This window comes from Myxocyprinus asiaticus, chromosome 12 (assembly GCF_019703515.2).
Source record: "Myxocyprinus asiaticus isolate MX2 ecotype Aquarium Trade chromosome 12, UBuf_Myxa_2, whole genome shotgun sequence".
Taxonomy (NCBI): Eukaryota; Metazoa; Chordata; class Actinopteri; order Cypriniformes; family Catostomidae; genus Myxocyprinus; species Myxocyprinus asiaticus.
The window spans coordinates 37,035,359-37,052,443 of record NC_059355.1 but is presented as its reverse complement, the minus strand read 5'-3'; the positions used below and the strand labels follow the sequence as shown (position 1 = coordinate 37,052,443).

General features: G+C 38.7%; 2 protein-coding genes across 2 annotated transcripts in view; one reads left to right on the top strand and one right to left on the bottom strand.

The window, feature by feature from the left end:
• Positions 1-6,345, bottom strand: part of LOC127449293 (electroneutral sodium bicarbonate exchanger 1-like) — a 66,041-nt gene extending 59,696 nt beyond the window's left edge. Inside the window, exon 1 of the mRNA XM_051712633.1 lies at positions 6,101-6,345. Coding sequence (XP_051568593.1) covers positions 6,101-6,145 — 45 coding nt within the window. The 5' untranslated portion in view covers positions 6,146-6,345. The remainder of the gene's footprint in view (positions 1-6,100) is intronic.
• A 2,043-nt stretch (positions 6,346-8,388) lies between these two features.
• Positions 8,389-16,636, top strand: ttll3 (tubulin tyrosine ligase-like family, member 3). Its single transcript, XM_051712639.1, has 11 exons — positions 8,389-8,454; positions 8,802-8,905; positions 9,042-9,204; positions 9,894-9,949; positions 10,100-10,228; positions 10,332-10,446; positions 10,886-11,078; positions 11,172-11,320; positions 11,435-11,678; positions 14,527-14,962; positions 15,619-16,636. The coding sequence occupies exons 1-11, from the start codon at positions 8,436-8,438 to the stop codon at positions 16,174-16,176; spliced, it is 2,166 nt and encodes a 721-aa protein (XP_051568599.1). The 5' UTR covers positions 8,389-8,435; the 3' UTR covers positions 16,177-16,636.
• The last annotated feature ends 449 nt before the right edge of the window (positions 16,637-17,085 follow it).

The window sequence follows — 17,085 nt, the reverse complement described above, 5'->3', positions numbered from 1 at the left end:
TCCAACCGCGCTTGTAAGAAGGAAAGTATCGTCTACACAGGGCAATACACTGGGTCCTCATCACTGGAGGAACTCCAATCAGCAAATAGTCACCATTTTAAGGTATACAGTTGCCTTGTTGAGAGGGCCCTGGCCTATAGTATGGTGCCTAGTACTGGCTGCGACAACCCTATTGTCTCAGACAAGCCCCGTTCAGAGCCTGATATGCAGTCCTCACAGTTTGCCTGAGGATGCCAGATTGTCCATCAATCTTACGAGAGAGGACCTTTACTCAAAGGAATTTCCAGTGGGGGAGCATCTAACAGTTATACCATCTCTGGGAACCCGTGGCTGTTGGGATCAATAGTTGATGTAGCAAGCGGACGGGGAGAAACGTCCATTTCCGCTGGCCTTCTGTGAGCTAAGACATACAGGCCTAGTGGAGCTTGTCTCATGGAGTACCAAAGACGACAATGCGTGGCCTGCGGGGAGGCAAACAGGACCACACTGGCTTCCCTGAATACCTCCCAAATCCTCTGAACTGACTATGGGTAGAGTCTTAATTTTCAGTCCTGGGACCTTGACGCGAGAGTAAATCTGCTCCGCTATTCAGGTGTACAGGGACATGCATGACAAGCAAGTGCCTCATTGACACATTTTGTAAGTGTGTGAGGAGTCAGGGACAACCCGAAGGGTAGGACATTGAACTGGAATGCAGTCCCCTTAAAGGCAGTTCTCAAGAAAGACTTGCAAGAAAGACTGCAAATGAAAGTATGCATCATTAACATTGATTGATACAAACCAGTCCAGAGGGTGGATCTTGAAGTCACAATCTTGAACCTGAGTGTTCGATTGAAGGTTTTCAAGTACAGCATGGGCTGCAATATACGGCTGAAAATAATGGCTGTAACAGCCTTGGAGGATTAATGTTGGAGGGGTCGAGGAGGCCGATTGCACCACCTTTAGTGAGCCGCTGGCACCCCCCTTTACATGGCGCCCCTATGCATTGCATACCTTGCATATATGGTTTTTGCGCCTCTGCTTCTGAACATAGAATTGGTCTGCCCTGCACTGGTACAGTGGAGAAACGAACAATGTTGAAGCGTGGCGGCTTCTTTCTGAACTGAAGTACATATCCTGACTGGACACTTGGCACAGAACCTATACCAACAGACATCTGATCTCGATCCGAGCATGGAATCACGGGGAGAGCAAGAGTAATGCAGTGAGGACAAGTATTCCATGCCATCTTCGGAGCTGGTGTATACTGTCCATGTGTGAACCACGCTTCATAGGTGCCAAACCATCAGGAATGCTTGGCCTGCCCAGAAGGAACTTTTCTGCTGGGACGAGGTCCAGGAAGCGCCACCTTCCTCTTGGGTGCAGGCCCCTGGGTTTTCTTCCTCACTCTGTTTCCACCCTGAGGGAAGGCACAGTTTGGTTAGCTGGACAATGCTCCGAGGCAGAGGATGAGCAAACCATCTTGGTTACAGAACTACTCCACCTTGGAAGAATGTGTCTATAAGCCAGGGATTGCTTCTTTGCCGATTTAATCTCTCGGTGAAAGCATCAACAGCGTCACCAAAGAAAGCCTGCTGACACACCAGGCATCAAGCAGGACGGCTTTGTCCCTGTTAATCAAATCTGACAAATTTATCAAGATGTGGTGCTCAGCGGACACCAGGCTACCCATAGATCTGCTGATGGCCAGGGCAGTGATCTTGGTAGCCTGGAGCGCCAGATCTGTGGCAAAACACAGCTCTTGGAGAGACTCTGAGTCTAGACCATTCTCATTCAAGTCCTTCAGCAATCAGCCTGGTAGGCTTAAGAACAATGCCATGGTGTGCTGGAAGAATCGTTGTAGGGGAAATATTTATAATATTACTAATAAAAAAAGTAAAAAACAATTGTTAAATAAAATGAATAACAGTTTCAGTTTTTATTATTATGTTATATATACACAGTATTTTCATTGTTAGCGCAGTTGACAATTTTGTTTAACATTCATATTGATTCTCTGTGACTTGACAGTCAAGTATAATAATAATAATACAGCTGTGCCAATCATAGGTGAATTGCTCGATCAAATGAACCCTTTGAGCAACATGACTGTGGACCTCCATACTTGCAAATGTTGCTATGCACTGTTCTTGCTTGAGGGTTTCTGTATGTTTGATTGGTGAGGTATTGATTGTCAGTCATTGTGTGGAACAGTATTGAGGTCATGCATTACATAGTGTTACAACAAAAGCACCAGTAGCTTTCCACTACATTTGAAATCACCTTGTTTCCAAGATACCAAATAATACATAATTATCTTACAGGCATAAATACAGGACGACCAGAACAGAATTACTCTAGGCTAATTACAGAAAATGTTGGCTAGTTTCTTAGCTCCCCAATCGTTAGACCATCTCTTTAAATTTAAGAAGATTTTAACATACTGTATTCTAAGATTTCTAGGTAATACTAATAGGTGCAATGCTGCATCACTATCATATCTCACTTCTAAATTATCACTATTCTGTTTTGTAGCTTTACATGAAATGGATCCATTTCATATATCAAGGCCTCTGCTTGTGAAGCAATCCGTTTTCTGGAGAAGGACCTTTCGTAATGAAGATGTACATAACGTAAACAGCCCTACTGTCACTCGTACAAAATGATGAAATTGTTGCATGATTTCAGTTGTTGGATACCATTGAGAAGGTGAAGAACATTTGAGATAGAACAGGCCAAAATCATTGTTTGTCATTCAAAAAATTTATCGTTCGAATAGTCCTTTTACTCTAGACTTCGATCATTCACTAGTTACTGACACAAATCACTTATCCAGTGGGACAGATAAAATGGAGAGATACTGTAGAGCTGCATGTGAAAGCCAAACAGATTAATTTTTCATCAAGTGCTCAGTTCTCTCCCTTTCATTGCTTTTCCTTGTCTTTCTCCCTTTATTTGTCTGTCATGAGCACATACTCTAATTAAAATAATAACAGAACACTTGAGCTGACTAGACTGCTCCTGTGTCACCTAGTTGCTCTGCTTGTGTGTGTGTGTTTGTGTGTGTGTGTGTGTGTGTGTGTGTGTGTCACTCACAAAGGGACATTTTCCACTGACAAATTATTAGTCTCTTCTTACCTCTTCTCATTACCAGGCAACACTTCTGAGTGAGTGTTCTGAGTGTTTTGAAATGCATTGGTATGCGGTTGCTAGTGTGCTGCTAGGTGGTTGCTTAATGGCTCAAGTCAAAAGAGACTCCCAAGTCTATGGTATTCTACTCCTTAGACATGGCACATGGCCCTCCTTCAATGTAAGTCTAAGGGATTGTTTTTTATCCATTTTACTGTGTGCCACCTATTCCCAACAACCACAAGCCACACCAATTTGAGGCTTAATTTATTGCTGTAGCACAAATGTTGCAGGAAGGGTAAGACACCACATTTTATGAGTTTAGGATTTTGAAAAATTCCTATCCCTAAGTATGAGCAATAGTAACAGTTATTTTTTACCTTAGCGTGTGCCACTACTAAATGATCCCTGGTTTAGATGGAGGACACTGTGAGTGTGTGTTTGTTTGCACATGTATCAATTTGACTGCCGGTATATGAATATGTTCCTTTTGCCCTCAAATGTCACATGAGTCATCATCTTGCATTTCATTTGCCCTCTCCCTCTCTATATCTCTCTCTATCACTCCCTCACCAGTACATTGGTTTGACAGTTATGTTAGTAATCCTGACACAGACCACTAATTCTGACACATCCAGATGCTGCAGTTTGCCTGAATAGATACACTGACATATGCAGACACAGCCATACACAAACCATAAAACCATTTCAACTTTCAGAGAACGCTTTTGAACACTTTTATGTCATTGTTTCAAAGTGAGGGCTAGAGTGCATGTTATTGATTACTGTTCATTTTTTCAATAAACCAGTGAAAGCACTGAATACATGAGGGGAAGAAGTCCAGACCCACCGCAGTGTATCTCTATGTACTAACAGTATTCAGATTAGGCATTAAGAATTGTGGTGATAGAGAGACAGAGTTGCATTGATACCTGTTACATTAGCCAGAATGATTCATTCCCCATTCAATGCCATCCAACAGGAGGTCAGAATGATCTTTTAAATGTATCAAATAACATTTCTCAGGATCATAATGGATTGAGAGACAGGATCTGACTAGAAAAAAAGAATGAGTTTGACAAATATATGTTTGAATGAAAAGTTTCTGGTTCTGAGTAAAGTAATGGACATATTGAGCCAAGACGTGTGTAGAATAGGCAGTTTTTCAGGACAATATTTGTTCACATTCACTGTCTCTGCTGAGTGTCTGAATGGACCCTTTTCACAATTCCGGGTTTTGGAACGCGGACGTAAACGACTGCAGGGTTAACTTCGATAATGGTGAATGCAAGTGACAAATATAATTCTTACTTAGGCTACACATTTGCTCAAACATTAAAAGAAAAACGCCACTATAATGTTACCGCAACTTTCTGAATGAAGAAAGAGATAGAGAGCAATATATTATGACATTCAAAAGAGAGAAGATGGCAAATACTGTCACTCTCTCTGCAGCTGTATTAAAAACCTCATTGCATCTGTGGTAACTCGTTTTATAAAACTAATTCCAGGGTAATATATTACAAAGTATAATGTTATAAATTTTCAATAAAAAAACAAAACAAAACAAAAAAACTCCAAACATAAAAAAAAAGTTTGCTAGATTACGCTAAAAGGCGGAAATGCATCATCACAATCTGTGAAAAAGGGTCCATAAACCCATGTGTTTCTCAACAAATGGAAAAATATTGACCAGTTTCTCTAAAAAAATAAATGCTTTACACATACCCTCTCTCTCTCTCTCTAAGTAGTTTGTCTTTTTATACAGTATGTGTTCAGAAGTACTTTTGGACAGATTCAGTTCTTATCAGTTTACATTAATGTGTTTGTTACAGCCTGTAGTTAATACCCCAAACATATGTTATGAAACTTCATAGTTGTTTAATGACAGGCAGCACATCTATTCAGTAGCCAACATCAGGCCTACGTGACAGTTCAAATCATAAGCTACTTTACCTAAAAAATAGCCTACTATTCCAACCAGTCAGTCGTGTATTCATTTCCAACAGCGTTTACTTCCCCGCAAAATAAGTGCGCCGTTGCTGTCTGACGTCGGACACTCGGAGAGGATGGCGTCAAGGTCATTTGAGGGTAACGGGGTACTTTGACAATCTGCGCACCCCACAGGAAGCCATATTTTGCACATTAATACTCATTGGTAAAATATCATCAAATGTTGATAGCTGTCATTTCGCAACAAATGCATGAAATGTCGTGCACCCCCTTGCTGCATCAGTGTAAAGATAAATTATGTATTTTGTGCTATTTCTTTCTTCACAGTTGGCCATCCCTCGCTCTCTTACACTCACACAGACACCCATTACAACATGACTGTGCGGATCCCTCTACAAAAACGTCCCTAAGATGCCACTGTACCACCGGCAAGCATACAAACGATGACGCGGATCATGAACGAATGATGCGAACCGTAGTCCTCGTGCCTGCAACACTGCTGCACACAACATTCACTATAATAATAAAACGTTCACGCGCAGAGCACAAATCAAGGTACTATCTTAGAGTAATCTGTCAGAGGCACCTGTCCTAGCACACATGCAAGAAACAAGAAAGATCCGCTTTTAACGGGACGCAATTATAGACCGAAAGTAAAGCGTCGATAACATACTGCGTGGCAAAGGAAGCGGGAGGGAACACACAGTACTAGTGTATTGATCCGGCTGGACGGCTTGCCCTGATGGGCCCCCTGCATGTGTTAGTATTCCATTTCAATAAAATGTCTTTAAGAGCAATATCATAAAGGTGGTTGTTTCTGACAAATTAAATGAATATATATATATATATATATATATATATATATATATATATATATATATATATATATATATATATAACACACACACACACACACACACACACACACACACACATACAACAGACATTGTAGACTGTTGCCTAAGAACTGGTGTCCTATTTCAAGTTACTGACTTGTCGTTCAGTGCTCAATAAAGAGATAATGAATCATTTTAGTTACCTGATAGCTCAGCATGCTTTCCTGGTCGCTGTTTTCCACAGGCATGTTAACTCAGGCTGTGAGATTCAGTCTTAAAGCAGTCAAAGGTTCGTCGATGGCAGCAAGGCAGGTTCTAGAGAAAAGAAACAGTGACGCTGCTCAGATGATTAATTCCTAGTTAGAATATCACTTGATGTACTTAATCCCGTCCTAAACTAACGCTAGGACATATACGGACTATCACACTGTCTGTACTTTAATGCTGTTGTTAGGCGCGCGCACTCCAGCACTTGGAAAGAGGTACAGACTGTGCCGCATCATATGTCTTTCAGCCAATCAGAGAGCTCGAAACGAGACTGTTGCTGAAGCTGTAACTCAATTGATGCGGTTCGGCGCCTACAGGAAAGCTCCAGAAATAGTTTAAAGAGGTTCGTTTTGAGATTTGAGACTCAAATATCTCAAAGGGATTTAGTGATTAAGGAAACTACTATTCAAAGCAACACAAGTTACTGTAATAAATAATATAGGCTATTGATCAGTCGTTGGTCACTGAACAAAGCAACACACTGACGTTGTTATAGTTTCATACAGTGTCTGGGTTTTTATTAAATATGAACTGCCATAATTCTCTAAATTGTCGTTTTGTGTGCCAAATGAACAAAAAGATGTGATGTTATTTATTTAATGAATCACACACTGTAAAGTAGCCTACACACTGAACTTTCATCAAGTTCAATCATATTTGTCTTACAAATATATTTTATACGTAAGTGAAATTATTTAGTATTTAAATAATTAGAAATAAATAAATATTTCTTTCATTCAGTAATTATTTTGTCTTCACTGGCTATGAGAATTATAGTAAATGTTGTATTTTAAACTCCTCTTTCATATAAATATATGACATATTATAAATGACATATAATATGACTACTATATGACTATAGCCTATTATATGACCTAATATGACAAGACACGTATATAAATAAATAGTAGGCCTATATTACCAAAAACGCACCCTACAATTGTTTTAGGCTAATCTTCATAACATTCATAACGTTCTCGTTTTCTTCAACTCATATTTGGGTGGCGTATATCGCCATCTAGTGGAATAAAGACAGTGTACATTTTCTTATAAACAATTTTATCCCAGATGAATATTTCCAATGACAAATAATACCAAACAGGTGGTCTGCCCCTGCTATTTATTGAATATTTAAGATAGTCTCCACAGTGTCTATGGAATAACCAGTTCAGAAAATACATGGTCTACATGATAAATATTGGGGTGTGGATTATTGCTTTTTTCTTTGGCAAAGCTAAAAGATTATGTAGACAGGACAAATCATGACGCTCTTCTTTAAATCAATCCGTTATGTAACATATTAATAATTAAATTGCCTTATTAGCCTACTTTAAAGCGTCTGGTTATGACAGTTTTGACGGGCAGCATGTCGTCAGTTAACACTCCTTTTAAAATAGATAATTGTTAGTATTGTGCAGCATGGGAAATCCCTGTAAGAAGATATCAATGTCATAATAATAAGATTAATCTCCTGTCTTCTCTGTAATAGGGATATATTTAACCCTAATGTCCGTAATAATGAATTGGCTATAAGTCTTTAATATAATGGAACCGAAATACTATAGTAAGTGGGCGCTATTTAAAACTTCCTATCTGAATGTTGAAAATTAAATGTAATCGATGTCCAATTGCATTGTCGCGTGTTCCTGCTGAGTTACCGCACGGCGTCATCCGTTTCCAGGCAACGGTTGATATGGGTGATGTAAACAGCGTGCTGGAGTGTGTGCAGAGCGCAGGTGCTGATTGAGCGTTTATCGGCAGCTCTGCTGGTTAGGAACACCGGTGACCTTTTCGATTTCGGCTAACGGGTGAGTCTTATCCGGAGGTGAACGCAGCAATCCAGGTGAGTTTGCTAAACGAATCCCAAGATCAACATCGTCGCGTGATCAGTCAGACCTTGCTTATTTGCGCCATGTCGTGTCATGTGTTTAAAACTTTAAAACAAGTCGGTACACCGTTGAAATAATACATGTTTAAGAAATTCTTAGCGATCTTCATTTGACCCTATACAATCGTTCTGAGTTATAGAGGAATGTACATTGGTTTATCCTCAGTGTTTTGTGTAGAATACGAGTATATTTGCCATAAAGCAGTATCGAGTATATTTGCCATAAAGCAGTATCCAGGCAGTAAACTATTGATGCATTATGTGAGCCTTCATTTGTTTATCATTGTGACTCTGTGTGTGTGTGTGTGTGTGTGTGTGAAAGAGAGAGAGAATGACTGGGCAGGAGGAGGGGAAGAAAGAACAATGATGTTAGAATTAACAGCATGCAGCAACACATGCCAGGTAGTACACACATATTTAGCACAGATATCTTAATAGGGATATATGATAGACTTCCATTGTTTTTAAAGCTAGTTATAAAATATGACAGACCATCCCTAAAAACACTTTTTGTATTAAAAGAAAAAAAAAACATTATTTACTTTATTTATAATCAATTAATATTTAACTATTTTAGTATTAAAATATTATAATACAATTAATTAATATTTTTTGCCTTTAAGGGCATCTACAAATGGAGATTTTATCAGATTAAGCTAGCTTCTGGGAACAATACACATACACAGACAAACAGACAGATAAATCGATATTATTAAACTATTTAAACTGTATGTGTATGTGTGTCACAGTAGCACCCTTGGAGGGAAGAGTTCGCTGTAATTATGTAAATCTACCTCTGATTAATGGGGACAGACTGAGGACAGCAAAGGCTCTAGTGGACAAGGCAATAAAGGTCAGTCTTCTAAAACCTCAATGAATAAACTGTAACCAGTAGTAGTAATCCAGAGGAAGGACTGCATGAGATCTTTACCCATTTATGATGACATTGACACAGTGAGATTATCATACTGTTGATTATGATGATGCAGGAGAAGAAAGTGTTTTTGGTGCACGGCCCATACCCTGTAATTCGTGCAGCCCTACGTGCAAGAGGATGGGTGGAGCACCGATTACCGTGCCCCTCAGTCCCACGGACCCATCGGCATGGAGAAACAGAGGCCACAGATGATGCTGACAGTAGTGATGGTGATGGTAAGAGCATCTGACAGGACAGAGATGAGACCCTTTCACTCACTTTAGCCTATATGACTAGACATGTGTACCTTAGGGAGAACTTAAGCAGGTTGCAGGGGGTACTTGAAAAGATTTTGATTTTTCTCTGTCAAACCAATAAAACAGAAAAAATAAATAAATGTATTTTTAAGGAAAGTTCCTTTTTAAGCAAGGGAATTAAAATAATGTGTGTAAGCTTTATACATTTGTGTGGATGACACTCATAGCAGAATATACTTGGTAAGTCTGTTTTCCACCTACAGTATTGATTGTTTTTTTTCTTTATTAATAATATTACTTATATATATATACACTGTATTCAATACATTATAATGATAAAATGAATTATATATAATATTATAATGATAATGCCAAATTATATCAAGTATACTGTAATATAATTTAATAGAGTCACACATCTGGTTTGTGTCAATGAAGGGTTACATGAGTCTTACTGGAGGGGGGGGGGTGTTGCGCGTGTGTGTGGTATAGTATACTTGCTTTACTAAGGGCACTCTATGTAACTGTGGTTAGTTAATGACCCACTGTAATGTAAGGCTCTATGATAGTTTGAGATGATAACTTGACACCATTCATTCCAACAAACACGTAGATCACGCTTTCAGTCCTTGACTTGTAACACTACCTTCTCTTGTCTCTTTATGCAGACTTAGGAGAGGACGGAGAGAGGGATGATGAGGCGGATGATATGTACGACCTAATGGTAGGCTTAGAAACTGAAATTCTTGGAGGTCATTTTGATGACTGTTGCCATAGCAGCTGGTGTATTGAATGCATTTATTTTTAACAGTTTCTTTAATAGCAAGTTCTTAACCTATCTGACTCTTTCTATGATTCTTTTTTAAACCAAAAGTCACGGTTGGTTCGCAATGAGACCCCATATTTCTTCTGGACAACGAAAAGGGATTCCATCGACTGTCGGTCTTTACGTAAAGATCAGATGACCAATCATTATGCAAAGGCGGGATCTTTCACCACCAAGGTTCATGACAAACACAACAAATAAAATTTTTTTCTGATCTTAAAATTTCTCCATGCAAAACCTGTATGCCCTATTTATTACACATTTTGTATTTCTTTGTCAGGTTGGCTTGTGTATGAGTTTAAGAAATCTGCAGTGGTTTGATACTGCAGACCCTGATACATTCTTCCCACGCTGCTACAGACTGGGGGCAGAGGATGAGAAACATGCTTTTATTGGTCAGTAATCTTAAAATAACCTTATCCAAAAATAAAATCTGTGCAATAGCACAGTGTACCTAGAGAAATCTGCGGTTAAGTGCCTTACTAACAGGCACAATTGCGATATACTGTATGATCTCGGTAACGCTTCAGTTCATGGGTCAACCCAATATTGGATTGAATCTGCAATATTTGTGTTGCCAGACCAGGACCTCTGAAAGATTAAAAATGTGTTTTTTGTTTTTTATTGTTTACAGAGGACTTTAGACGGACTGCATGCACTAGTTTATTGCTGTATGTTGTGGAGAGGTATGGAGGAAATTCAGAGTGGGAGAAAACAGGAGAGATACATGATAATAAATCTCATGGTATGAAAAAAGCACTTCCACACACCCAGACATACCTACATTACTGTTATATTAACACACATTCACACACTACAATCCTTCCTTTGTAGCTTCAAGCAAGCCGCATAAGCAGCATACTAATCAGAGGGTTGGAACTTCATTGATTGAGAGTGCATTGCATGTATGTAAGGAGTATCTGAACAGTTTAGAACACTGTGACATTGACATCATTTTGGAAATTGTCCATACCCTCTCAGAGCAACAATGGAAGGTATTTCTCCAGAATTACTACTTAGTTATTCAGTAAGTATGATTTTTTTTTTTTCTGAATACTTAGATTATGTGTATAGGGGTCATATTAGGAAATGTAGAAATATTTGTTCTCTTCTTTTGTAGTGAAGGAGTGATGATAGAGGGGTGTGAGAGATATGTGGAGGATTGTAAATACATGCTGGCACAGATGCATCAAGTTTGCCCTCAGCTGGAGACTGATGGACTCAGCAACATCTGGATCATTAAACCTGGGGCCAAGTCACGAGGCAGAGGTCCATAGTGTGTTTGTCTTCATGTCTGTGTGATAGCAAAATGATTTGATTGAAGTATAAGAGTGTAAAAAAATATGGCAAAACAACTTTATTTACTTTCATATATTTTATTAGGTATAATGTGCATGAACAAGTTGGATGAGATGTTGAGTTTAGTAAAGGGAGACCATGCCCTCATGAAGGACAGCAAGTGGGTGGTGCAGAAGTACTTGGAGCGTCCTCTGCTTGTGCATGGCACTAAGTTTGATGTTCGGCAGTGGTTCCTGGTTACAGACTGGAACCCTCTCACTGTGTGGTTTTACCGTGAGTGCTATCTCCGTTTTTCAACCCAACCCTACTCCACTCACACATTGGACAGGTGAGAAAACATATGCCAAAAATTATGAACACTGCAAAATAATTTTGTTAATCAGTATTTTTATCTTATTTTCCAGTAATTAAGTAATCTTTAAAATAAGATATTAACTTTAGAAACAAAAATAAACAGAAAAAGCTACATTAAACAAAATAGTGAGGTCTATTCTTTAAAAAAGAAAAAAGTATTTGTCAGTGGGGTAAATTCAGAAAGTCCAAATATTTAATGTAGTTTTTTGAGGGGAATCCAGATTTAAACTTTAAGTCAAAACTTTAAACTTTATTCAACTTTTAGGACTTAGCAGTGGACGTCTAGAAAGTCTTTGTCTCGTTAAAAAAAAATTCACACTCTCATTAATTATTAATATATATATATATATATATATATATATACAGGTGCATCTCAATAAATTAGAATGTCATGGAAAAGTTCATTTATTTCAGTAATTCAACTCAAATTGTGAAACTCGTGTATTAAATAAATTCAGTGCACACAGACTGAAGTAGTTTAAGTCTTTGGTTCTTTTAATTGTGATGATTTTAGCTCACATTTAACAAAAACCCACCAATTCACTATCTCAACAAATTAGAATACATCATAAGACCAATAAAAAAAACATTTTTAGTGAATTGTTGGCCTTCTGGAAAGTATGTTCATTTACTGTATATGTACTCAATACTTGGTAGGGGCTCCTTTTGCTTTAATTACTGCCTCAATTCGGCGTGGCATGGAGGTGATCAGTTTGTGGCACTGCTGAGGTGGTATGGAAGCCCAGGTTTCTTTGACAGTGGCCTTCAGCTCATCTGCATTTTTTTTGGTCTCTTGTTTCTCATTTTCCTCTTGACAATACCCCATAGATTCTCTATGGGGTTCATGTCTGGTGAGTTTGCTGGCCAGTCAAGCACACCAACACCATGGTCATTTAACCAACTTTTGGTGCTTTTAGCAGTGTGGGCAGGCGCCAAATCCTGCTGGAAAATGAAATCAGCATCTTTAAAAAGCTGGTCAGCAGAAGGAAGCATGAAGTGCTCCAAAATTTCTTGGTAAACGGGTGCAGTGACTTTGGTTTTCAAAAAACACAATGGACCAACACCAGCAGATGACACCAAATCATCACAGACTGTGGAAACTTAACACTGGACTTCAAGCAACTTGGGCTATGAGCTTCTCCACCCTTCCTCCAGACTCTAGGACCTTGGTTTCCAAATGAAATACAAAACTTGCTCATCTGAAAAGAGGACTTTGGACCACTGGGCAACAGTCCAGTTCTTCTTCTCCTTAGCCCAGGTAAGACGCCTCTGATGTTGTCTGTGGTTCAGGAGTGGCTTAACAAGAGGAATACGACAACTGTAGCCAAATTCCTTGACATGTCTGTGTGTGGTGGCTCTTGATGCCTTGACCCCAGCCTCAGTCCATTCCTTGTGAAGTTCACCCAAATTCTTGAATCGATTTTGCTTGACAATCATAAGGCTGCGGTTCTCTCGGTTGGTTGTGCATCTTTTTCTTCCACACTTTTTCCTTCCACTCAACTTTCTGTTAACATGCTCACTCTGTGAACAGCCAGCTTCTTTGGCAATGAATGTTTGTGGCTTACCCTCCTTGTGAAGGGTGTCAATGATTGTCTTCTGGACAACTGTCAGATCAGCAGTCTTCCCCATGATTGTGTAGCCTAGTGAACCAAACTGAGAGACCATTTTGAAGGCTCTGGAAACCTTTGCAGGTGTTTTGAGTTGATTAGCTGATTGGCATGTCACCATATTCTAATTTTTTGAGATAGTGAATTGGTGGGTTTTTGTTAAATGTGAGCCAAAATCATCACAATTAAAAGAACCAAAGACTTAAACTACTTCAGTCTGTGTGCATTGAATTTATTTAATACACGAGTTTCAAAATTTGAGTTGAATTACTGAAATAAATGAACTTTTCCACGACATTCTAATTTATTGAGATGCACCTGTATATATATATATATATTTTTTTTTTTTTTTTGTTTGTTTTTTTTTTTGTTGGTCTACTAACATTGTCCAACAGTATAAATGCACCACAGGAGATTTATGTATTTTTTTGTAATTTTTTCTGAAAGCCATGAAAATCCCCCACACAGTGTCATTTCCACCACATCTCTTTTTAATTTTTTTTACATTTATTGATATCATTGATATAATTTTACCACAATAAATTTTTTAATGGTTTATGTTTGTTTCACTGTTTGTTATAATTTGTATTTTTATAATGGATTTTCATAGTTTAATATTGGAAGTCTGGGTCTGGGACTAGGCTAATATCAGTAAAGTCTGTACATAAAAGGCATTGGAAAAGTACTAAAAATGTATTATGAAGGCCTATTAAAAAGTTTTAAAATCACTTTTAATATGATCTTCATATAACAAAAATAAATGATGAAATCTGTAAAAAAAAAAAAAAAAAAAAACAGGGATGTGAAATTGCCTGAGTGAAGTATGAAAACTTATTTGTCTTACAATTTGCCTCTCACGTAAATTTTTTTTTTCTCTCCTTTTCTCCCCAATATGGAATGCCCTATTCCCAATGCACTCTTAGTACTCGTGGTGGCGTAGTGACTCGCCTCAGTCCGGGTGGTGGAGGACGAATCTCAGTTGCCTCTGCGTCTGAGACAGACAATCCGCGCGATTTTTCATGTGGCTTGTTGAGCGCGTTACCACGGAGACATAGCGCGTCACTTAAAATGGATTTTGTTTGAAGGAGGTTTATATATCGTTACTAGAAAACGAAACAAATACTGATGAAGAAAATATATTTTTTCGCAGTGAAGAATTATTTATTAGGCTTCAGTTATACACTATCACTCTTTTTCTGTACTTTACACCAACAGCTCTGTCCATCTCTGTAACAACTCGATCCAGAAGCACTTTCATCCAAGCCCAGATCGTGACCCTTCTCTGCCTGCTGAGTGCATGTGGTCCTGTTCACAGTTCCGCTCCTGGTTGGCTGCTTCAGGCCGTGGTGGTCTGTGGGAAGGGGTGGCTGTTCCAGGTATGCAAAAGGCTGTGATCCAGACTCTCTTGACTGCACAGGACAACGTTGAGCCTCGCAAAGCCAGTTTTGAGCTCTACGGAGCAGACTTTATGCTAGGATGTGACCTGCGACCTTGGCTGTTGGAGATCAATGCCAGCCCCACCATGGCGCCCTCCACAGCGGTCACAGCTCGACTCTGCCCTGCTGTACAGGAAGACACATTGCGGGTGGTGCTGGATCGGCGCTGTGACCGCAACACTCACACTGGGGGCTTTCAGCTCATATACAAACAGGTACACACAGAGGCATATAGGCCAAATATTTTATGTAGTTTTTTTAGGGGAATCCAGATTTAAAGGGATTGCTCACCCAAAATTGAACATTCTGTCATTATTTATTCACCCTCATGTCATTCCAAACCTGTATGGCTTTCTTTCTTCTGTGGAATGCAAATGTAAAGGACTGATAGCCTCAGTCACCATTCATTTTGATATGGGAAAGAGCAAACATTTCTACTTGTGTTGTTTCCATGGAAGTAAATAAGTCACAGAGAATACATTGATTTTGTGTTTTCACAGTGCGTATTTCCTCTGGTAATGGTAATAAATTATAATATGGTTATTGGAAGTGATAGAGAACTATTATAAACTTGGTCTTATTTTGTTATGAAATCTTATTTACATGAAGAGGGGGACCACATTTACATCCAAATGGTAATTATTTTAAATGATATTAATATGAATGGTTAATGGTATATTTCTAAAGTAAATATACCATTAACAACATTAATAAATGCTTTAAATGCTCTCACGATACCTAATGTATTAAGTAATGCTAAGTATTACCTTCTGTGAGAGAGTTATTGTTCTTTTGCACTATTCGGTCGTACTTATTAATGGTTGTTTATTATTGTAGTTATGTGTATTGATTCTTTTTCTCATGTCTTCAGGCAGCAGTGGAGGTTCCTCAGTATGTTGGTGTGAATCTTCTTGTAGAGGGGACTTCAATTAGACGTCCTCGAGCCCCTGTTTACAAGCCACTCAGCCAGCCTCAACCTGAACCACTGTCAAAAACCATCAGTCACAGGTCTTCACTCACAACCAGCCATTGCACTTCTGGCAAGGAGAATGCATTGGAAGGGGTAAAGAAGGCTTGGCCTGCCATGTCTTCCCATAAAGCCATTTTGGAGCAGTCTTTGACCTTTCACCCTAAACTGAGGAAACGTCCCCACAGACTAGTCTTACCCTCATCTTGCTGTGTTCTTCCTAACCCAGCCGAACTTCATCTCCAAAAGCTTTCACACCCTCACAACCAACATGATCACACACAAACACACAGGACACGCAGCAACCTTCCTTCCCTTTACTGTCCAACCCCCTCACTGGACATAATAAGCCTACAACCTCAACAAGGACACACCTCAAATCGCTACCAACATGGCATACAGACTAATATATCCTATCCAGTCTTACGCATACATCAATACCTCTCACTAAACCCTAGGTGAGGCTCAGGCACTTTTAAAGAGCACAAAGAACCAAAGACATCTTGAGGAATGAGGATCTTCATTTATGGTCAATTAAACAGAATAAGTAAGTATTAGTATGCATCAGTTGTATTGTGAGTATATCTATTAGTGGAATCCCTGCTGAAAAAAATAAAAACAGCTAAAAACAGCTTACACCAGTAGAACAGCTTAGGCTGGTTCACATGAGAAACAAGAAAGGGTGCTGCACTTTTTTTTTTTTTTTTTTTTTTATTAAGAAAGAGTTCTGATTAATGGCAGATTCATTTTTAATCCTATTTAACAACCAAAAACACATCCTTAATGTAACTGATTAAATGCAACTTGATTCATGGTTCCATCAGGGGAATGTTGACTTCTATGTTACATGTATTGATATGGGAAAATTTTCAATGGCGCTTTTTGAAAATCCTTATGGGAATTAACTTGTTCTTATTTGAAGGTAATTTAAATGGATAGTTCACCCAAAAATGAAAATTCTCTCATAATTTACTCGCACTCATGATATCCCAGATGTGTATGACTTTTTTTTTCAGCAGAACACAAATGAAGATTTTTTGAAGAATATTCCAGCTCTGTATGTCCACATACACATTGGCCAGAACTATGAAGGTCCAAATATCACATAAAGGCATTATAAAAGAAAGACTCCAGTGGTTTAATCAATGTCTTCTGAAGCGATCCAATCATTTCTGGGTGTGAACTATACATCTTGCCATTGCAGTCTCAAGGCAAGATCATGATTACAAAAAAGGAATTAAATTTTATTATGTTCACACCCAAAACTGATTGGAACACTTCTGAAGACATTAATTAAACCACTGTCATATGAATTACTTTAATGATGCCTTTATTTGATATTTGGACCTTCATAGTTCTGGCCACCATTCC

Coding starts and splice junctions, on each gene's coding strand:
- ttll3 (XM_051712639.1), top strand. Junction 10,229..10,331: donor CGGGATCTTTCACCACCAAG/GTTCATGACAAA, acceptor TTTCTTTGTCAG/GTTGGCTTGTGTATGAGTTT. Junction 11,679..14,526: donor TCCACTCACACATTGGACAG/GTGAGAAAACAT, acceptor TTACACCAACAG/CTCTGTCCATCTCTGTAACA.